Consider the following 22567-nt stretch of genomic DNA (forward strand, 5'->3'; position numbering starts at 1 on the left):
CATTTAAAAAAAAAATGGAGTTTGACCTGAGGAAAACACAAGAATGGCACAATATGGGAGCGAGCAGGCTCCAGGATTTTCCGACGATGCACTGAGGTCGTGTTGAGAAGGTGAAAAGGTGGAGAGATGTCCTTTTAATCCGCAGGGGCTCAGACAAACTGAGAAGGCAGTGGAACTTGATAGCCGTGGCCATCAATGCTGGGAGTCCAGCCCCGAGGACCTGTATGCAGTGCTGGAAGAAGTTCAATGACCACACGTCTTCAAATGCATATCCCACCAACAACACCATTAGCCTTGCATACTGCTCAATGCATCATACCCTCCATCACTCATCTCATGATCTCTATCAGAACTCAAGCCATTCATAACTTCATGCAAGCACTTGCTGCAAAACTCACGCCCATATCTCGCATTCCACACGCTGCTAGCTAGTCAACTATGGCAGCCACATCTCCCAGATAGTTTGTACCACACACTGACACACTTTCCCCCTTTCGCAGGACATGGTAGCACATAACCAGTAGGGGACAGGCACTGCTTCATCTTCTGTCCGTCAAGAAGACTGTATTTTTATTGGGGCAACTATGTCCTGCGGTGGGACTGAAACCACTGAAGATATGCTCATACCTAATTCTCCTCCTCACTAAAGGTCTGCAAACGAAGCCCGACACATGTTGGGTCGGGTAGCAGGCCTTTACATCAGTACGTGGGTAAAGGCCGGCTACCCGATCCGACCCGACGACATGTAACTTCCGGTTCCGGCATTCGGGCTGGGGTCGGGTTTGCTTTGCAAGCATGCATCTCTTTTTGCGCCCCCAAGACTCACCATGATCCCAGCGTTGTACCTTTTCCCCTTGTCAGATATTCAGTAACTGCTACCTGGCCAGGCAGTGGTAGAAGAGCAGGAGGATAGTAGCACTTTTACTTGCGTATGAATGAAAAGCTTCTAATGGGATGTCTAGTTTGATTGCCCATTCAATGGCCTGTTGAGATGCTGAGTGGAAAAAATGAGGTGCCTCCCACAACGAGTCTTAGTGGGCAAGTTGACGTGATATGTTCTGTGGTGTGGGACGCAGGTCCACAATCGACACTTTGGGTCGTCCTTCATCTTCCATTATGGAGCAGGTCGTCTCATTGTCCATTCCATGTGTGGATGCAATTGAGCTACCTCCACGGTTTGAGTCGCTGACCTACCTCTCCTCCCTTCCCTCCCTCTCCTCCCTTCCCTCCCCTCTCCTCCCTTCCCTCCCCTCTCCTCCCTTCCCTCCCTCTCTCCTCTCCTCCCTCCCCTCTCCTCCCTCCCCTCTCCTCTCCTCCCTCCCCTCCCCTCCCTCTCCTCCCTCCCCTCTCCTCTCCTCCCTTCCCTCCCCTCCCCTCTCCTCTCCTCCCTTCCCTTCCCCTCTCCCCTCCTCTCCTCTCCTCCCTTCCCTCCCCTCTCCTCTCCTCCCTTCCCTCCCCTCTCCTCCCTTCCCTCCCCTCTCCTCTCCTCCCTTCCCTCCCCTCTCCTCTCCTCCCTTCCCTCCCTCTCCTCTCCTCCCTTCCCTCCCCTCTCCTCTCCTCCCTTCCCTCCCCTCTCCTCTCCTCCCTTCCCTCCCCTCTCCTCTCCTCCCTTCCCTCCCCTCTCCTCTCCTCCTTCCCTCCCCTCTCCTCTCCTCCCTTCCCTCCCCTCTCCTCTCCTCCCTTCCCTCCCCTCTCCTCTCCTTCCCTTCCCTCCCCTCTCCTCTCCTTCCCTCCCCTCCCCTCTCCTCTCCTCTCCTCCCTCCCCTCTCCTCTCCTCTCCTCCCTCCCCTCCCCTCTCCTCCCCTCCCCTCCCCTCCCTCTCCTCCCTCCCCTCCCCTCTCCTCTCCTCACTCCCCTGCCTCCTCCCTCGCCTCCTCCCTCCCCCTCCCCTTCCCTCCTCCCCACTTCCTTCCCCTCCTTCCTTCCAGCCCCCACCCCTCCCCTCTCCTTCCTCCCCTCTCCTTCCCCTCCCTCCCCTCTCCTTCCCCTCCCCTCTCCTTCCCCTCCCCTCCCCTCTCCTTCCCCTCCCCTCCCCTCCCCTCCCCTCTCCTTTCCTTCCCCTCCCCTCCCCTTCCCTCCCCTCCCCTCCCCTCCCTTCCCCTCCCCCTCCCCTCCCCTCCCTTCCCCTCCCCTCCCCTTCCCCTCCCCTCTCCTTCCCTTCCCCTCCCCTCTCCTTCCCTTCCCCTCCCTCTCCTTCCCTTCCCCTCCCCTCTCCTTCCTTCCCCTCCCCTCTCCTTCCCTTCCCTCCCCTCTCCTTCCCTTCCCCTCCCTCTCCTTCCCTTCCCCTCCCCTCTCCTTCCTTCCCCTCCCCTCTCCTTCCCTTCCCCTCCCCTCTCCTTCCCTTCCCCTCCCCTCTCCTTCCCTTCCCTCCCCTCTCCTTCCCTTCCCCTCCCCTCTCCTTCCCTTCCCCTCCCCTCTCCTTCCCTTCCCCTCCCCTCTCCTTCCCTTCCCTCCCCTCCCCTCTCCTTCCCTTCCCCTCCCCTCTCCTTCCCTTCCCCTCCCCTCTCCTCCCCTTCCCTTCCCCTCCCCTCTCCTTCCCTTCCCCTCCCCTCTCCTCCCCTTCCCTTCCCTCCCCTCTCCTTCCCCTCCCCTCCCCTCTCCTTCCCCTCCCCTCTCCTTCCCTTCCCCTCCCCTCTCCTTCCTTCCCCTCCCCTCTCCTTCCCTTCCCTCCCCTCTCCTTCCCTTCCCCTCCCCTCTCCTTCCCTTCCCCTCCCCTCTCCTTCCCTTCCCTTCCCCTCCCTCTCCTTCCCTTCCCCTCCCTCTCCTTCCTTCCCTTCCCTCCCCTCTCCTTCCCTTCCCCTCCCCTCTCCTTCCCTTCCCTTCCCCTCCCCTCTCCTTCCCTTCCCCTCCCCTCTCCTTCCCTTCCCCTCCCCTCTCCTTCCCTTCCCCTCCCCTCTCCTTCCCCTCCCCTCTCCTTCCCTTCCCCTCCCCTCTCCTTCCCTTCCCCTCCCCTCTCCTTCCCTTCCCTCCCCTCTCCTTCCTTCCCTTCCCCTCCCCTCTCCTTCCCTTCCCCTCCCCTCTCCTTCCCTTCCCTTCCCCTCCCCTCTTCCCTTCCCCTCTCCTTCCCCTCTCCTTCCCCTCTCCTTCCCCTCTCCTTCCCCTCTCTTCCCCTCTCCTTCCCCTCTCCTTCCCCTCTCCTTCCCCTCTCCTTCCCCTCTCCTTCCCCTCTCCTTCCCCTCTCCTTCCCCTCTCCTTCCCCTCTCCTTCCCCTCTCCTTCCCCTCTCCTTCCCCTCTCCTTCCCCTCTCCTTCCCTCTCCTTCCCTCTCCTTCCCCTCTCTTCCTCCTCCCCGACCCCCCCCCCACCTCCTTCCTCCTTCCTCCTCCGCCCCCCCCGACCTCCTTCCTCCTTCTCCTCCGCCCCCCCACCTCCTCCTCCTCCTCCCCCCTTTCCCTCTATCCCCGTCCTTTCCCTCTATCCCCGTCCTTTCCCTCTATCCCCGTCCTTTCCCTCTATCCCCGTCCTTTCCCTCTATCCCCGTCCTTTCCCTCTATCCCCGTCCTTTCCCTCTATCCCCGTCCTTTCCCTCTATCCCCGTCCTTTCCCTCTATCCCCGTCCTTTCCCTCTATCCCCGTCCTTTCCCTCTATCCCCGTCCTTTCCCTCTATCCCCGTCCTTTCCCTCTATCCCCTTCTTCCCTTTCCCTTTCTCTCCTCCCAGGCCTCCCTTTCCCTCTCCTGCCTCCCGATCTGGCCCCTAACCCTTTATCCCATGATGGGTGTGGAGTGGGGGACTTTATGACTTTTAGACCAATCCTTTGTCTTCATACTATTAAAATTTGTCTCAGAACCACAGAGTTTATTTACTTCGCCTAAAATTATCATTGGCATTTTACTTTGTTTTTTGTTTCATTTGCTTCTTTTAATTCCATGCTTCCTTTGGCATTGTCGACTTTTGTTTTATTCCCTTTTGCTGCTACTTAAAAGGCGGGCACACCGGCTACAAAGATCTCACCAACCAAAAGTAAGGCACAGCCGCCAGCCTCCCTTAAGCGACCTACAGGAGCTGCGCCAAGCCCCAATAAAAAACTCATTACATCCACTTCAGCCACAACAGCAGCTTCCACTTCCAAGCGACTTTCTTCTGGTCTGGTGCGGCCTTCCTCTGCGATCACCAAAGATGTGAAACCAAAGGTAAGGGTGGTGGGTTGGGTGGCGGGTCGGGGGCTCGTTTGTTAGCTGCTAAATTTCTTTTCTTTTCCTAGATTTAATAATTTAAGTAGCCCTCTCCCTCGCAATGACTTTTTTGCTAAATTTAACATGTTCAGTATTCGGTCTATGCTGAATTAACTGATGACGGCTGGGTTAACAGTAGGGACTGCATTTCATCTCTGCCTCTGAGATGGGGGTTGGAGATAATCAGCTAAGCTTGCTGATCCTGTTTGATGTCTGTTGAGTCCTGCTGATCCTTTGACGTCAGTTGAAGGCAGGGTCAGCCATGATGGTGACATCCACCAGCAGTTGAATAAGTTGCCATCAGCTACTGAGGCTCGCACATGTCTAATAGGCACTTTGAATAAGCATTGGAGAGTGACTAGTGCCTGTGAAACTGTACTTCAACAAAGAGTTACTTGCAGAAAAGATGGGGTTGGGGGGGGCCTGTGGCAGTTGATCAAAGAAACTATTATACCACTGGAGAGGGATCATGTTGTTGAAGAGCCAAAGACAGAGTCAATTTGGTTAGAATTAATGAACAATAAAGGAGCTATTGTGTTTGTTTGTGTGTATACTATCGGCCATCAAATAGTAGGAAGACGATACAAGAACAAATTTGCAGGCAAATTACAGCAAGATACAAGAACTACAAAGCAGTGATAATAGAGTATTTAAATTATCCTATTGAAATCAGCCTTCCCCCAATTCAGTACTTTTATTTCCAGTCCCTCTTTGTCCTTTTCCATAACTACCATTAAATCTTAGAGTTATGGTCACTATCCCCGAAATGCGCCCCCACTGACACTTCTACCACTTGTCTGGCTTCATTCCCTAAGATTAGGTCCAGTACTGCCCCTTCTCTTGTAGGACTTTCTACGTGCTGGCTCAAACAGCTCTCCTGAATGCACTTTTAAGAATTCCGCCCCCTTTAAACCTTTTGCACTATGACTATCCCAGTTAATATTGGGGAAGTTGAAATCCCCTACTATTATTACCCTATTATTTTTACACCTCTGTGAGATTTGCGTACATATCTGCTCCTCTATCTCTCCCTGACTGTTTGGAGGCCTGTAGTATACTCCCAGTCAAGTGATTGCCGTCTTTTTGTTTTTAAGTTCCAACCATATGGCCTCATTTGAGGACCCTTCTAAAATATCATCCCTCCTTACCGCAGTAATTAACTCCTTGGTCAATATTGCAATGCCATCTCCTCTTTTACACCCCCCTCCACCCCCTGTCACGCCTGAAGATTCTATATCCTGGAATATTGAGCTGCCCTTCCCTCAACCATGTCTCTGTGATAGCAATAATATCATATTCCCATGTGTTTTTCAATGCCTTCAATTCAGCTGCCTCACTTGTAAGACTCCTTGTGTTAAAATAGCTGCAATCGAGCCTTGCATTATTCGCTTGTCCTGGTGAATCATATAACTGGGGCTGTGGATAGGGCTTTAAACTAAAAGAGGTGGGGGAGGGATCAGCTAAAAGGAGATTGAGAAATCCAAAGATAAAAGTCAAGACAATAAGCAGTGTAGCGATTTCGGTAAAGACAAGTAGAGTGGACAGGGAGGGACAGAGTGTTTAATGGTAATAGTGCAATTAGCAAATAAGGACCATGCAAGAACAGTAGTAAAAAAATAAAATTAAAGGCTCTTTATCTGAATGCACAGGGCATTTGCCATAAAATAGATGAACTGACAAATAGAGATAAATGGTTTGGATCTAATCACCATTACAAAGACATGGTTACAAAGTGACCAAGGTTGGGAAATAAATATTCCAGTATACACAACATTTCGAAAAGACAGCCAGAATGGAAAAAGCGAAGGTGTAGCCCTCATTGTAAGGGATGACATAAGGACAGTAGGGAGAAACTATCTTGGTTCAGAAGATCAGAAAGTAGAATCGATATGTAGAGATTAGAAATAAAAAGGGTCAGCAAACACTGGTGGGAATACTTTACAGGCCCCCTAGTAGTAGTTATGCCATTGGACAGAGCATTAAGGAAGAAATAATTGGCATTTGTAACAAAGGCAATGTAATAATTGTGGAGGATTTTCATCTTCATATGGACTGGACAAATCAATTGGCAAAGGTGATCTGGAAGATGAAATAGTAGAATGCTTTCACAACAGTTTCCTGGAACAATACGCCGTGGAACCAATGAGGGATAAGCTATTTTAGATCTAGTATTGCGCAATGCGACAGGTTTAATTAGTTATCTCAAAGTAAAAGATCCTTTGGGGAAAAAGTGATTATGATATATTTGAATTCCATATTAAGTTTAAAAGTGACATATTCCAGTCCCAAACAAGAATCTTGAACTTAAACCAAACTTAATACCTAGGTATGAAGGGAGAGCTGGCTAAGGTTGATTGGATAAAATGTATGGTGGTAAATAAACAGTTGGAAACATTTAAAGAAAAATTTCAAAATGTTCAACAAAATACATACCATTAAAAATCAAGAACTCAACAAGCAAGATCCATCCGAGGCTTACTAGGCAACTTAAGGATATTATTAGATTAAAAGAAGAGGCTTATAATGTTGCAAAGAGTAGTAAGCCTGAGGATTAGGAGTGTCTTAGAAACCAGCAAAAGGCAACCAAAAGGTTGATGATAAGGGAAAAAACAGAATATGAGAGTAAACTAGCCAAGAATATAGAAACGTATTGGAAGAGTTTTACAAGTATATAAAAAGGAGAAGAGTAGCTAAAGTAAACGTTGGTCCCTTAGAGGCAGAGTCAGGAACAATTATGATGGGGAACGAGGAAATGGCAGAGATGTTGAACGAATATTTTGTATCTGTCTTCACAGTAGAAGATACAAATTACATAACAGAAATAGAGGGTAACCAATGGACTAATAAGAGTGGGGCACCTAACGTAATTAATATCAACAAAGTATTGGAGAAACTTAAGGGACTAAAATCCAACAAATCCCCAGGACCTGATGACACATATCCTAGAGCTAAAAGAAATAGCTGCAGAGATAGTGGATGCACTAGTTATGAATTCCAAAATTCTAGAACAGTCCCAGCAGATTATAAGTTAGCAAATCTAATAGTGCTATTCATGAAAGGAGGCAGAGAGAAAACAGGGGACTACAGGCCAGTCAGCCTGACGTCAGTCATTGAGTAAATGCTGGAATTCATTATTAAGGATGTCTCATCAATGCACTTAGAAAATCATAGTATGATCAGATAAAGCCCACATGGTTTTATAAAAGGGAATTTATTAGATTTTTTTGAGGATGTAACAGGGTATATAAAGGGAAGTCAGTAGATGTATTATACTTGGACTTCCAAAAGTGCCGGGGCGGCGCAGTGGTTAGCACCGCAGCCTCACAGCTCCAGTGACCCGGGTTCAATTCTGGGTACTGCCTGTGTGGAGTTTGCAAGTTCTCCCGGTGTCTGCGTGGGTTTCCTCCGGGTGCTCCGGTTTCCTCCCACAGCCAAAAGACTTGCAGGTTGATAGGTAAATTGGCCATTATAAATTGCCCCTAGTATAGGTAGGTGGTAGGGAAAATATAGGGACAGGTGGGGATGTGGTAGGATTATAGGATTAGTGTAGGATTAGTATAAATGGGTGGTTAATAGTCGGCACAGACTCGGTGGGCCGAAGGGCCTGTTTCAGTGCTGTATCTCTAAACATAAACCGGGATGGTAGCAATGTAAAGTGGGGAGGCATTCCTAAAATGTGTACAAGAGAACTTTCTCGATCAGTGCGCTTCTAGCCTAATGAGAATGGAAGCAGTGTTGGATCAGGTTCTGGGAAATGGAGTGGGACAGGTGGAACATTTTGGGAAGAGTGATCGTAATATCAGATTTAAGATAGTTATGGAAAAGGACAAGTTACAGTCAAGCATAAAAATACTTAACTGAAGGAGGACTAACTTCAGTGAATTCAAAAGGAATCTGATGGATTCAGAGCAAAAATTGTTAGGCAAAACAGTAATTCGACAATGGGAGGCCTTCAAAGAGGATATCATTCAGGTACAGAGTGCACACATTCCTATGAGGGGGAAAGAGAGGGGCATCCAAAGCTAGAGCTACCTGATAAAGATATAGAGGTTAAAAGCAGACAGAAAAAGGAGGCTTATGATGATTGTAAGGTTCATAAAACTGTAGAGAACTGAGCTGTACAGAGGAGATCCAAAAAAGGAAATAAGAGGGCAAAGATAAGAGTATGGGAATAGGGTAGCAGCTAACATAAAATGGAACCCAAAAGGGCTTTTATAAACATATAAATAGTAAAAGAGTAGTCAAAGAAAGGGTGGAGCCAATTAGGGACCAAATAGGAGCCAGAGGACATGACTGAGGTACTAAATGAGTATAAGGTTAAAATGCCGGTACAGCAACCAATTAGTAAAGCAAATGGTATTTTAGCCTATATTGCAATGGTTTGGAGTATCAATGTAAGGAAGTCTTGCTGCAATTATATAGGGTTTTGGTGAGGCACACCTGGAGAACTGTCTCCAGTTTCGATCTCCTAATCTAAGGAAGGATATACTTGCCTTAGAGGGGATGGAATGAAGGTTCACTAAGGACAAGATTTTAGGTGGGTGACAGGGGTCTCAACCACTAACAAAAGCTCCAGTGAGAGCCCCGCGTTGCCTCCTCTGGGGAAGGCCCACTGGATCAAGTTTGCGCATGTGCGCAGATTGGCGCAGTCGGATGATGTCCTTGCCAGCTGCGTTGTCAAGAATCACTTTGTTTATAGAATGCTTTCAAGATAGTTTCTTAGAGCAGCACGTTCTGAAACCAACCAGAGAGTAGGTTATATTAGACTTGGTATTGTGTAATGTGACAAGATTAATTAATGACCGCAAAGTAAAGGCACCTCTAGGTAGCAGCGACCACAATATGATTGAATTTTACATCCAGTTTGAAAGAGAGAGAAGTGGGTCTAAGACTAGTATTTTAAACTTAAATAATGGCAACTATGTGGGCGTGATAGCTGAGCCATCTGAAGTGAACTGGGTTACTAGGCTCGGAGATAGATCAATAGAGAAGTAGTGGCAGTTACTTAAGGGGATATTTCAGAAAACTCAATAAGTATATTCCTATAATAAAGAAAAATTCTAAGGGGAAGACCCACCTTACATGGTTAACTCAAGAAGTTAAGGAAAGGATCAAACTTAAGGAAAAAGCATATAATTGTGCAAAGATGAGTGGCAGGCCAGATGATACGAATATATGAATTAGGTACAGGAGTAGGCCACTGGGCCCTTCGAGCCTGCTCCACCATTCAATAAGTTCATGGCTGAACTGATTACTCCACATTTCCACCTACTCCTGATAACCTTCCACCCCCTTGCTTATCAAGAATCTATCTACCTCTGCCTTAAAAATATTTAAAGACTGCTTCCACCACCTTTTGAGGACGAGCATTCCAAAGACTCGCGACCCTCAGAGAAAAAAATTCTCCTCATCTCTGTCTTAAATGGGCGACCCCTTTTTAAACAGTGATCGCTAGTTCTAGATTCTCCCACAAGGGGAAACATCCTTTCCACATCCACCCTGTTAAGACCCCTAAGGATCTTATATGTTTCAATCAGGTCGCCTCTGACTCTTATAAATTCCAGCGGATACAAGCCTAGCCTGTCCAACCTATCCTCATGAGACAGCCCACCCATTCCAGGTTAGTCTAGAAAACCTTCTCTGTACTGCCTCCAACACATTTACATCCTTCCTTAAATAAGGAGACCAGTACTGTACACAGTACTCCAGATGTGGTCTCACCAATGTCCTGTATAGCTGAAGCATAACCTCCCTACTTTTGTATTCAATTCCCCTCGCGATAAACAATAACATTCCATTAGCTTTCCGAATTACATGCTGTACCTGTATACTAACCTCTTGCGATTCATGCACTAGGACACCCAGATCTGCATCTCAGAGCTCTGCAGTCTCTCACCATTTAGATAATATGCTTCTTTTTTATTCTTCATGCCAAAATGGACAATTTCCCACTTTCTCACATTATACTCCATTTACCAGGTCTTTGCCCACTCACTTAACCCATCTATATCCCTTTGTAACCTCCTTATGTCCTCTTCACAAGTTACTTTCCTCTCTATCTTTGTGTCATCAGTAAATTTAGCAACCATACCTTCGGTCCCTTCATCTAAGTCATTTATATAAATTGTAAAAAGTTGAGGCCCCAGCACAGATTCCTGTGGCACACCACTCGTTTCATCTTGCCAACCAGAAAATGACACATTTATGCCTACTCTCTGTTTCCTGTTAGCTAGCCTATCTTCTATCCATGCCAATATGTTACCCCCTACACCATGAGCTTTTATTTTCTGCAATAACCTTTGATGTGGCACCTTCTCAAATGCCTTCCGGAAATCTAAGTACTGGTTCCCCTTTATCCACAGCACATGTAACTCCCTCAAAGAACTCCATTAAATTGGTTAAACATGACTTCCCTTTCACAAAACCATGTTGACTCTGCCTGATTACTTTGAATTTTTCTAAATGCCCAGCTATAACATCCTTAATAATAGCTTCTAACATTTTCCCTAAGACAGATGTTAAGCTAACTGGCCTGCAGTTTCCTGCTTTCTGTCTCCCTCCCTTTTTGAATAAAGGAGTTACATTCACTATTTTCCAATCTAATGGAACCTTCCCCGAATCTAGGGAACTTTGAAAAATTAAAACTAATGCATCAACTGTCTCACCAGCCGCTTCTTTTAACACCCTAGGATGAAGTCCATCAGGACCCGGGACTTGTCAGCCTGCAGCTCCAACAATTTGTTCAGTACCACTTCCCTGGTGATTGTAATTTTTCTTGAGTTCCTCCCTCCCTTCCATTTCCTGACTTACAGCTAATACTGGGATGTTGCTTGTATCCTCACTAGTGATTGGTCAGAATATCAAGAATGGCAGAGAATGACTAAAAGGTTAATCAGGAGAAAAAAATAGAGGATGAGAGGAATCTAGCTAGAAATGTAAAAACGGATAGCAAGAGTTTCTACAGGTATTTAAAAAGAAAAAGGGGAAGTAAAGTGAGTGTTGGTCCTCTAGAGAGTGAGAATGGGGAGTTAATAGTAGGTAATAAGGAAATGGCGGATGAAATGAGCAAATATTTTGCTTCTGTCTTCACTTTTGAAGATACTATAAACATTCCAGTAATAGCTATAAATCAGGAGGTGGAAGGAAGAGGGGAATTTGGTGACCTTACAATCACCAGGGAAGCGATACATACGAACATACTGACCAAGTTAATAGACTGCAGGCTGACAAGTCCCCGGGTTCTGATGGGCTTCATCCTAGGGTCTTAAAAGAGGTGGCTAATGAGGTAGTAGATGCGTTGATGTTAATTTTTCAAAATTTGCTAGATTCTGGAAAGGTTCCATCAGACTGGAAAGTAGCAAATATAACCCGTCTATTCAAGAAGGGGGGGAGGCAGAAAAAAGGTAACTATAGGCCAGTTAGTTAGTTAGTTTAGTTAGAGAGACAGCACTGAAACAGGCCCTTCGGCCCACCGAGTCTGTGCCGACCATCAACCACCCATCTATACTAACCCCATATTCCTACCACATCCCCACCTGTCCCTTGTTAGCTTGACGTTTGTCATGGGGAAGTTGTTGGAATTGATCATTAAGGAGGTTATAGCTGGCCACTTGGAAAAACACCCCGTAATCGGGAATAGTCAACATGGTTTTGTGAAAGGCAAATTATGTTAACCAATTTATTGGAGTTCTTTGAAGGTGTGACATGTGCTGTGAATAAAGGGGAGCCCGTTGACGTACTGTACTTGGATTTCCAGAAGGCATTTGACACAGTGCCACATAAAAGGTAATTGTGCAAAGTAGGAGCTCATGGTGTTCTTCATTGGGCCTCCTTATCTCGAGAGACAATGGATACGCGCCGAGAGGTGGTCAGTGGTTTGTGAAGCAGCGCCTGGAGTGGCTATAAAGGCTAATTCTAGAGTGACAGGCTCTTCCACAGGTGCTGCAGAGAAATTTGTTTGTCGGGGCTGTTGCACAGTTGGCTCTCCCCTTGCGCCTCTGTCTTTTTTTCTGCCAGCTACTAAGTCTCTTCGACTCGCCACATTTTAGCCCTGTCTTTATGGCTGCCCGCCAGCTCTGGCGAACGCTGGCAACTGACTCCCACGACTTGTGATCAGTGTCACAGGATTTCATGTCGCGTTTGCCGACGTCTTTAAAGCAGAGACGTGGACGGCCGGTGGGTCTGATACCAGTGGCGAGCTCGCTGTACAATGTGTCTTTGGGGATCCTGCCATCTTCCATGCGGCTCACATGGCCAAGCCATCTCAAGCGCGCTGACTCAGTAGTGTGTACAAGCTGGGGATGTTGGCTGCCTCGAGGACTTCTGTGTTGGAGATATGGTCCTGCCACCTGATGCCAAGTATTCTCCGGAGGCAGCAAAGATGGAATGAATTGAGACGTCGCTCTTGGCTGGCATACGTTGTCCAGGCCTCGCTGCCATAGAGCAAGGTACTGAGGACACAGGCCTGATACACTCGGACTTTTGCGTTCCGTGTCAGTGCGCCATTTTCCCACACTCTCTTGGCCAGTCTGGACATAGCAGTGGAAGCCTTACCCATGCGCTTGTTGATTTCTGCATCTAGAGACAGGTTACTGGTGATAGTTGAGCCTAGGTAGGTGAACTCTTGAACCACTTCCAGAGCGTGGTCGCCAATATTGATGGATGGAGCATTACTGACGTCCTGCCCCATGATGTTCGTTTTCTTGAAGCTGATGGTTAGGCCAAATTCATTGCAGGCAGCCGCAAACCTGTCGATGAGACTCTGCAGGCACTCTTCAGTGTGAGATGTTAAAGCAGCATCGTCAGCAAAGAGGAATTCCCTGATGAGGACTTTCCGTACTTTGGACTTCGCTCTTAGACGGGCAAGGTTGAACAACCTGCCCCCTGATCTTGTGTGGAGGAAAATTCCTTCTTCAGAGGACTTGAACGCATGTGAAAGCAGCAGGGAGAAGAAAATCCCAAAAAGTGTGGGTGCGAGAACACAGCCCTGTTTCACGCCACTCAGGATAGGAAAGGGCTCTGATGAGGAGCCACCATGTTGAATTGTGCCTTTCATATTGTCATGGAATGAGGTGATGATACTTAGTAGCTTTGGTAGGCATCCGATCTTTTCTAGTAGTCTGAAGAGACCACGTCTGCTGACGAGGTCAAAGGCGAGATCAATGAAAGCAATGTAGAGGGGCATCTGTTGTTCACGGCATTTCTCCTGTATCTGACGAAGGGAGAACAGCATGTCAACGGTCGATCTCTCTGCACGAAAGCCACACTGTGCCTCAGGGTAGACGCGCTCGGCCAGCTTCTGGAGCCTGTTCAGAGCGACTCGAGCAAAGACTTTCCCCACTATGCTGAGCAGGGAGATTCCACGGTAGTTGTTGCAGTCACCGCGATCACCTTTGTTTTTCTAGAGGGTGAAGATATTGGCATCGCGCATGTCCTGAGGTACTGCTGCCTCGTCCCAGCACAGGCATAGCAGTTCATGTAGTGCTGAGAGTATAGCAGGCTTGGCACTCTTGATTATTTCAGGGGTAATGCTGTTCCTCCCAGGGGCTTTTCCGCTGGCTAGAGAATCAATGGCATCACTGAGTTCCGATTTGGTTGACTGTATGTCCAGCTCATCCATGACTGGTAGAGGCTGGGCTGCATTGAGGGCAGTCTCAGTGACAGCATTCTCCCTGGAGTACAATTCTAGGTAGTGCTCAACCCAGCGGTCCATTTGTTTATGTTGGTCAGTGATTATGTCCCCTGATTTAGATTTAAGGGGGGCGATCTTCTTGATGGTTGGCCCAAGAGCTCTCTTCATGCCATCATACATTCCTCTGATGTTTCCGGTGTCTGAGGCCAGCTGAATATGACTGCATAGGTGTTGCCAGTAGTCATTTGTGCAGTGCCTGGCTGTTTTAAGTGCTGCGGATGTTAAATCGCTGGGGGCTTTCTTGTAGTTCAACAGTGCAATGCGCTTAGCAGCTATGACAGGTTCCAGCTCTTCATTATGAGATTGAAACCAGTCTGCATTTCTCTTTGCACTTTTGCCGTAGGTGGTCAAAGCTGACTCATAGATGGTGTCTCTGATGTGGGCCCACTTGGTCTCAGCATCCCCTGTGGGAGTGTTTTGAAGGGCTGTTACAAGTGAATTTAGAAATTTTTGTAACTGCTGTGGGTGAAAAATTCTGCTCGTGTTGATGCGCGGGTGGCCCTTCTGCTTGGAATGATGCAACTTCTTTGGTCTGAGTCTAACCTTGCTGCACACCAGGGAGTGGTCGGTGTCGCAGTCCGCACTGTGGAAGCTGCGTGTGATTTGAACACTGTTTAAGGCGGCTCGCCTTGTGACAATGAGGTCTAGCTGGTGCCAACGATGCGATCTTGGGTGCCTCCATGAAACCTGGTGACAGGGTTTAGTGTGAAAGAACGAGTTGGTGATGCAGAGGTTATGATAGGTACACAACTCCAGCAGTCTCTGCCCGTTCTCATTCATCCTTCCAACGCCATAGCGCCCAAGGCAGGAGGGCCATGAGTCATGGTCAGCCCCAACCCTGGCATTAAAGTCCCCCAGCAGGAATAGGTGTTCGGTGTTGGGGATGCTGCTAATGATATGGAGTTGCTCGTCGAACTGGTCTTTTGCTTCAGGTGGGGAGCAGAGTGTTGGAGCATAGATGCTGAGTCGGTGTACTGGACTAGAGGTGGTGAGCAGTCGGATGGACAGTATGCGTTCCGAGCCATTTGAGGGAGGCTCTATCATGCTGAGCAAGGAGTTTCTGATGGCAAAGCCCACTCCATGCTGTCTTGGTTCTTCAGGATCCCTGCCCTGCCAGAAGAAGGTGTAGTCTTGCTCTGCTAGAGATCCACTCATGGGGAGGCGAGTCTCCTGAAGTGCTGCAATGTCTACATTGAGTCTACTGAGCTCGTTATTGATGATGGCGGTCTAATGATGGTGTAGGGGGTAACATATTGGCATGGATAGAAGATTGGCTGGCTGGCAGAAAACAGTGAGTATGCATAAATGGATGTGTCGAGTGGAGTCCCGCAGGGGTCTGTGCTGGGGCCTCAACTTTTTACAATCTATATCAATGACTTAGATGAGGGGGGTGATCGCATGGTAGCTAAATTTACGGATGACACAAAGATAGGTAGGGAAGTATGTGTGAAGAGGACATAGGAAGTTGCTGAGCGATATAGATAGGTTGAGTGAGTGGGCAAAAATCTGGCAGATGGAGTATAATGTGGGAAAATATGAAGTTCTTCACTTTGGCAGGAAGACTAAAAAAGCATAGTATTACTTGAACGGGTAAAGACTGCAGAGTTCCGAGGTGCAGAGGGATCTAGGTGTTCTAGTGCATGAGTCATAAAAAGTTAGTATGCAGGTACAGCAAGTAATAAACAAGGCTAATGGAATGCTATCCTTTATTACGAGAGGAATTGAAAATAAAAGAAAGGATGTTATGTTTCAGTTATACAGGACATGGTGAGACCACATTTCGAATACTGTGTGCAGGTTTGGGCTCCTTATTTAAGGAAGGATGTGAATGCGTTGGAGGTGGTTCAGAGGAGGTTTACTAGATTGATAACTGGAATGAGTAGGTTGTCTTATGAGCAAAGGTTGGACAGACTGGGCTATTTTCGCTGGAGTTCAGAAGAGTGAGGGGAGATTTGATTGAAGTTTATAAGATCCTGAACAGTCTTGACAGGGTGAATGTGGAGGGGATGTTTCCTCTTGTGGGTCAGTCCAAAACTAGGGCGCACTGTTTTAAAATTAGGGGTGACTCTTTTAGGTTAGGAGAAATTATTTCTTTCTGAGGGTTGTGCGACTTTGGAATTCTCTGCCTCAGAAGGTGATAGAGGCAGGGTCATTGAATATTTTTAAGGCAGAGGTAGATAGATTCTTGTTAGGCAGGAGAATCAAAGCTTATCGGGGGTAGATGGGAGTGTGGAATTTGAGACAGAAACAGACCAGCCATGATCTTATTAAGTGGGGGAGCAGGCTCGACAGGCTGAATGGCCTTTTTTTTATTCATTCATGGGATCATCACTGGCTATGCCAGCATTTATTGCCCATCCGTCATTGCCCTCGAGAAGGTGGCGGTGAGCTGCCTGCTTGAACCCCTGCAGTCCATGTGAGGTAGGTACACCCACAGTGCTGTTAGGAAGGGAGTTCTAGGATTTTGACCCAGCGACAGTGAAGGAACAGCGATAAAGTTCCAAGTCTGGATGGTGTGTGACTTGGACGGGATCTTGCAGGTGGTGATGTTCCCATGCATCTGATGCTCTTGTCCTTTGAGGTGGTAGAGGTCGCAGGTTTGGAAGGTGCTGTCTAAGGAGCCTTGGTGCATTGCTGCAGTGCATCTTGTAGATGGTGCACACTGCTGCCACTGTGCGTCGGTGGTGAAGGGAGTGAATGTTTGTGGATGGTGTGCCAATCAAGCGGGTTGCTTTGTCCTGGATGGTGTCGAGCTTCTTGAGTGTTGTTGGAGCTGCATCCATCCAGGCAAGTGGAGAGTATTCCATCACACTCCTGACTTGTGCCTTGTAGATGGTGGACAGGCTTTGGGGAGTCAGGAGGTGAGTTACCCGCCGTAGGATTCCTAGCCTCTGACCTGCTCTTGTAGCCATGGTATTTATATGGCTATTCCAGTTCAGTTTCTGATCAATGGTAGCCCCTAGGATGTTGCTCGTGGGGGATTCAGCGATGGTAATGCCATTGAATGTCAAGGGGAGATGGTTAGATTCTCTCGTTGGAGATGGTCATTGCCTGGCACTTGTGTGGCGCAAATGTTACTTGCCACTTATCAGACCAAGCCTGGATATTGTCTAGGTCTTGCTGCATTTCTACACTGACTGCTTCAGTATTTGATGAGTCACGAATGGTGCTGAACATTGTGCAATCATCAGCGAACATCCCCACTTCTGACCTTATGATTGAAGGAAGGTCATTGATGAAGCAGCTGAAGATGGTTGGGCCTAGGACACTACCCTGAGGAACTCCTGCAGTGATGTCCTGGAGCTCAGATGATTGACCTCCAACAACCACAGCCATCTTCTTTTGCATTAGGTATGACTCCAACCAGCGGAGAGTTTTCCCCCTGATTCCCATTGACTCCAGTTTTGCTAGGGCTCCTTGATGCCATACTCGCTCATATGCTGCCTTGATGTCAAGGGCAATCACTCTCACATCACCTCTTGAGTTCAGCTCTTTTGTCCATGTTTGAACCAAGGCTGTAATGAGGCAGGTGCTGAGTGGTCCAGTCGGAACCCAAACTGGGTATCACTGAGCAGGTTATTGCTAAGCAAGTGCTGATTGATGGCACTGTAGTTGACACCTTCTATCACTTTGCCTACTTCAGCTCCTAATTCGTATGATCTTTTGGCGGGCCTTTCCCGGGATCAAGGACCCTGGCAGTGGAGGTCCCGCCTGATGAGAACTACCAGCCAACCAGAGGCTAGCAGCTGTTTAACTGAGCAATGTCACCATGCAGAGACGGTGGCTGCTGCCAGTAATGGACTCACCGGTAGCCGTGGATTGCCAAGGGACCCAGGTCACAGGTAAGTCAGGGTGGGGGATGTTTGGCATGTGGGGGCGGGTTGGTAGCAGGGGCTTCCACCTTCCCAATGCCAGGTCCATCGTTCAGGCACTAAGTGCTTTTTAACAAGGGACCATCACTCCTCTGCCCCGGAGCCGGCCAGCAACCCGCATGTGTTTGCTTGGCTTGCTCCTAATGCAGCAACAGGCCCACCACCGCTGGGCTAATTCTGGCGGCAGAGGGATGAGGCCCTTAATTGGGCATTAATTGCCAAAATAAGGGCCTCAATTGGTGGCTGTTCACAGACCTTCCCGCCCCAGACTTAACTTGAGTGGAGCCGGGAAGGTCTTGGTGTCCCTCCCCTCCTGCCACCATCCCGCCCGATTGCATGCTAACCCCACCTCCAAACTCGATGCAGGGGAGAACATAAAACTCCCCCCTGGGTTGATTCCTGGGATGAGAGGACTGTCCTATGAGGAGAAATTGAGTAGAATGGGCTTATTTTCTCTGGTGTTTAGAAGAATAACAGGTGATCTCATTGAAACGTGTAAAATTCTGAGAGACAGGGTACATTCTGAGAATCTGGAGAGTCTAGAACTAGGAGTCATATTCCCAGGATAACGGTTCGGCCATTTCGGACTGAGATTAGGAGAAATTAGGTTGTGAATCTTTGGCATTCTCTACCCCAGAGGGCTGTGGATGCTCAGTTGTTGTGTATATTCAGGACTGAGATCGATAGATGTTTGGGCACTAAGGGAATCAAGGAATAGGGCGATAGGCAGGAAGGTGGAGTTCATGTCAAAGTTTAACCATTATCTTATTGTGGGGTGTTACAGACAGGTGGTAGGGGGTGTAGGTGGTTCCCACTATTCACCTCCCAACTGACCACACTAGTTTGTGTAAAATGGTGAGTTATTCGCTGGGTGTTTTTTGGGGTCAAATAAGCAGACAAATGACAGGTTTTCTTGTAGGTTTCAAAAAAGCTATTTTGACACAATTCCTGAAACACTCGCAACCTCATTCACGCACACATTCACTCACACACAAGAATAAATAGATAGAGAGGCAAAAGGTTTAAAATGAGGTAGGTGTTCGGGAATCTCGGTAATCCTGGTGAATCTTCTAAGGAGGACAGTCTCTTTTAAAAGGGCAGGCCTGGGGGCATTTGTAGTCTTGAACTTGTTGAGGTGTTGTAGATTTCTGGTCGTTAAGACTTCAGACCGTAGGTGGTGGTCACTTTCAGTTCTCTGCTGCAGCCATCCGAATTTTAGAATTAGCAGCAGGGCTGCTTCTTTGTGCTGGTCCAATCTCACAGCCTTTGGCTGGACTGCTTTCTGTGATATCTTGGCTTGATCTTCGCTCTCTCTCCAGAGGGCTACCTTTTAAGGTCAAAATCCATCGCATTAGAGTTTCTGTTAGTTGATACCTGGCCTTCTCCCCGGTATGACCACGTAATGGACCTGGATGTAGAATCCATGGCTACCTGTTGATGTCTAGATGGGTACCATTTGGTTATGATGTGGCTACTTCACACCTGTTCATCCTGGTTTTATGGTAAGATGTTCATCATTCGGGGGAGGAATTAAGACAATCACCTTCTTTGTCTCAGAAGAAACCCATTCAATCAGGAATGTCTCTTAATGGTTTCAGGATAGGTGTAGTTGACACCTCTTAGTCTGGAATGTACCCGTTTGTCCTTTCAAGATAGTGAGGCAGTTGTTGAATGCACAGGCTAGGTCATTTGACCTTCAGCGGCCACCTTTGCAGCACATTGCCCACGATTTTAAAGGAAAAGTCAATTTCAAAGAGTCCACATTGGATAAAGTTCGTATCTTAAAAGTTAGGAATATGATATGTCTTTTCTGGCCATAACAAGGGTCATATGACCTATTCCTACTCCTTTTTCTTAGTTCTGATGTACTTTACATCTGTCTCCACTAGAGAAGAGAATGCTGTCAATCTGGCAGTAAAGGAGGAGGCAGTAGTAATATTGGACTGGATAAAAACATATGAAGAAAAGGTTGGTAGTTTTCACAGTAGAAAGGTTTCCCAGTCCAGTTGGGATGCATCCTAGGTTACTGAGGGAAGTAAGGATGGTAATTGCAGAGGCTCTGGCCACAATCTTCCAATCCTCCTTGGATATGGGATCATAGGAAATAGGAGCAGGAGTAGGCCATTCAACCTGTCGAGCCTGCTCTGCCATTCAATTAGATCATGGCTGATCATCTACCTCTATGCCATTTTACCCCACTAAACCCATATCCCTTGATGTCGTTAGTATTCAGAAATCTATCGATTTCTGTCTTGAACATTTCAATGATTCAGCTTCCACAGCCCTCTGAGATAGAGAATTCTACAGATTCACCACCCGCTGAGTGAAGAAATTTCTCCTCATCTCAGTCTTAAATGGCCTGCCCCTTATTCTGAGACTGTGTCTTCTGGCAAATGGTATGTTGGCCTTCATAGTGAGAGGATTCGAAGACAGAAGCAGACAATTATGCAGTGCTTTGGTAAGGCCACACCTGGAATATTGTTTGCAGTTTTGGTCTCCTTATCTGAGGAAGGATGTTCTTGCTATAGAGGGAGTGCAGCGAAGGTTTACCAGACTGATTCTTGGGATGGCGGGACTGACGTATGAGGAGAGATTGAGTCTGTTAGGATTATATTCGCTGGAGTTCAGAAGAGTGAGGGGGGATTTCATAGAAATCTATAAAATTCTAACAGGACTTGGGAGGGTAGATGCAGGAAGGATGTTCCCGATGGTGAGGGAGTCCAGAACCAGGAGTCATAGTCTAAGGATACGGGGTAAACCTTTCAGGACTGAGATGAGGAGAAATTTCTTCACCCAGAGAGTGGTGAGCCTGTGGAATTCACTATCACAGAAAGCAGTTGAGGCCAAAACATTGAATGTTTTCAAAAAGGAGTTAGATATAGCTCTTGGGTCTAAAGGGATCAAATGGTATGTGGCAAAAGCCGGAACAGGCTACTGAGTTGGATGATCAGCCATGATCATAATGAATGGCGGAGCAGGCTCGAAGGGCCAAATGGCCTACTTCTGCTCCTGTTTTCTATTTTTCTAGACTCACCAGCCAGAGGAAACATCCTATCCACATCCACCCTGTTAACGTCCTTTAAGAATTTTATAAGTTTCAATGAGATTACCTCTCATTCTTCAAGCGAATACAGGCTCAGTTTCTGCAATCTCTCCTCATAAGACAATCTCGCCATCCCAGGGATCAGTCTGGTGAACCTCTGTTGCACTCCCTCTATGGCAAGTATATCCTTCCTTAGATAAGGAGACTAAAACTGTACACAATACACCAGGTGCGGTCTCACCGAGGCTTTATACAATTGAATCAATACATCTTTATTCCTGTACTCAAATCCCCTTGCAATGAAGGCCAACATACCATTTGCCGCCTTGTTTGCTTGCTGCACCTGCATACTAGTTTTTAGTGACTCATGAACAAGGACGCCCAGGTCTCTTTGGACATCAACACTTCCCAACCTCTCTCCATTTAAGAAATTTTCTGTTTTTTCTATCAAAGTGGATCACTGCACACTTATTCACATTATATTCCATCTGCCATGTTCTTGCCCACTTAGCCTGTCCAATCCCCTTGAAGCGTCCTTGCATCCTCCTCACAACTTGTATTCCCTCCTAGTTTTGTGTTATTCACAAATTTGGAAATGTTACAATTGTTCCCCATATCCAAATCATTTATCTAGGTTGTAAACAGCTGTGGCCCAAGCACAATTAATGGGACTATACTGAGAGGTGTAGAGAAAGTGAGGGACCTTGGAGTGAATGTCCACAGATCCCTGAAGGTAGTCTGGTCTGCAGTTAGCATTTAATTGGGATTTACCCTCTAGATAAAGTAGGGTTAAGAAAGTAAAGTAGGGTTAAAAAAGTTAACTAAGTTTCTTCCAGTCTAGACCGGGATTAACAGGCTGTACTGCAGAGTGGCTGATTAGTTAAGTAGCTGACCAGTCAAATCTGGTTGCTGCAGTTTCAACTTCAGAAGGTAAAAATACAGAGGTCTGGGTGCAGCCTGCAAACGGTATGCAGATTGCAAGCTGAGTGTGGAGATTCGAATTTGGTGAGTGGCGAGTTCGGGGAAGGAGGTGCTCCATTTTTCTACATTTTGTTCTACTTTTTTAACCCTCCACTATTTGGTTCTTGCTTCAGTGCTGTGAAAAGAGTTGGTTGGTGAGTAACTGGTAAGCTATAACCATGTTGCTCTTCACACAAATCTCTCTCCCAGTCCCAGTGAGTGTCTGCTTTTAATTGCTCAACTAAAACCCCAGTTAACTCCCTTCACCCTCATATAATCACACAATTAACACATATAATCACACAATTAAAAGATTCCCTTCTTTCTTTTACAATACAACTTAGATTAACATGCTCAAAGAATATTTCAAAATAAATCAAAATTAAATTCCATATTGGGCACAAAGTTTTTTTTTACATTTTGAGATGCACCTCATCTAGCACCTTCAACAATTTCTTTGCACTCGCATTTCTCTTTGTGAAAGAATCGGATAGCTGATGTCTTGCATCTACCCATTTAAGTTTGGAGATTTCCTTTCTCTTCAGCATTTGTTTCAATCCAGCGAATTCAATACATCATCTTTTCTCACTTACACCTTTTGTAGAGTGTACATTGTTCTACACTGTTTGGGATCTTCTTCTCCCTGCTGCTCTCACATGCGTTCAAGGCTTCAGAAGAAGGAACTTTCCTCCACACAAGATCAGGTGGCAGGTTGTTCAACCTTGCCCGTCTAACAGCGAAGACCAAAGTACGGAAAGTCCTCATCAGGGAACTCCTCTTTGCTGACGATGCTGCATTAACATCCCATACAGAAGAGTGACTGCAGA

General features: G+C 47.1%; 1 protein-coding gene across 11 annotated transcripts in view; it reads left to right on the forward strand.

Annotated features, from left to right (window-relative positions):
- LOC137369872 (microtubule-associated protein 4-like) overlaps window positions 1–22567 on the forward strand; it is a 546551-nt gene that overhangs the window by 408152 nt on the left and 115832 nt on the right. For all 11 annotated transcript variants that reach the window (XM_068031528.1, XM_068031524.1, XM_068031523.1 and 8 more), the window contains one exon: window positions 3926–4132. In XM_068031528.1, the coding sequence (XP_067887629.1) occupies window positions 3926–4132 (207 nt within the window). The remainder of the gene's footprint in view (window positions 1–3925; window positions 4133–22567) is intronic.

The sequence above is a fragment of the Heterodontus francisci genome, chromosome 5, assembly GCF_036365525.1.
Source record: "Heterodontus francisci isolate sHetFra1 chromosome 5, sHetFra1.hap1, whole genome shotgun sequence".
NCBI lineage: Eukaryota > Metazoa > Chordata > Chondrichthyes > Heterodontiformes > Heterodontidae > Heterodontus > Heterodontus francisci.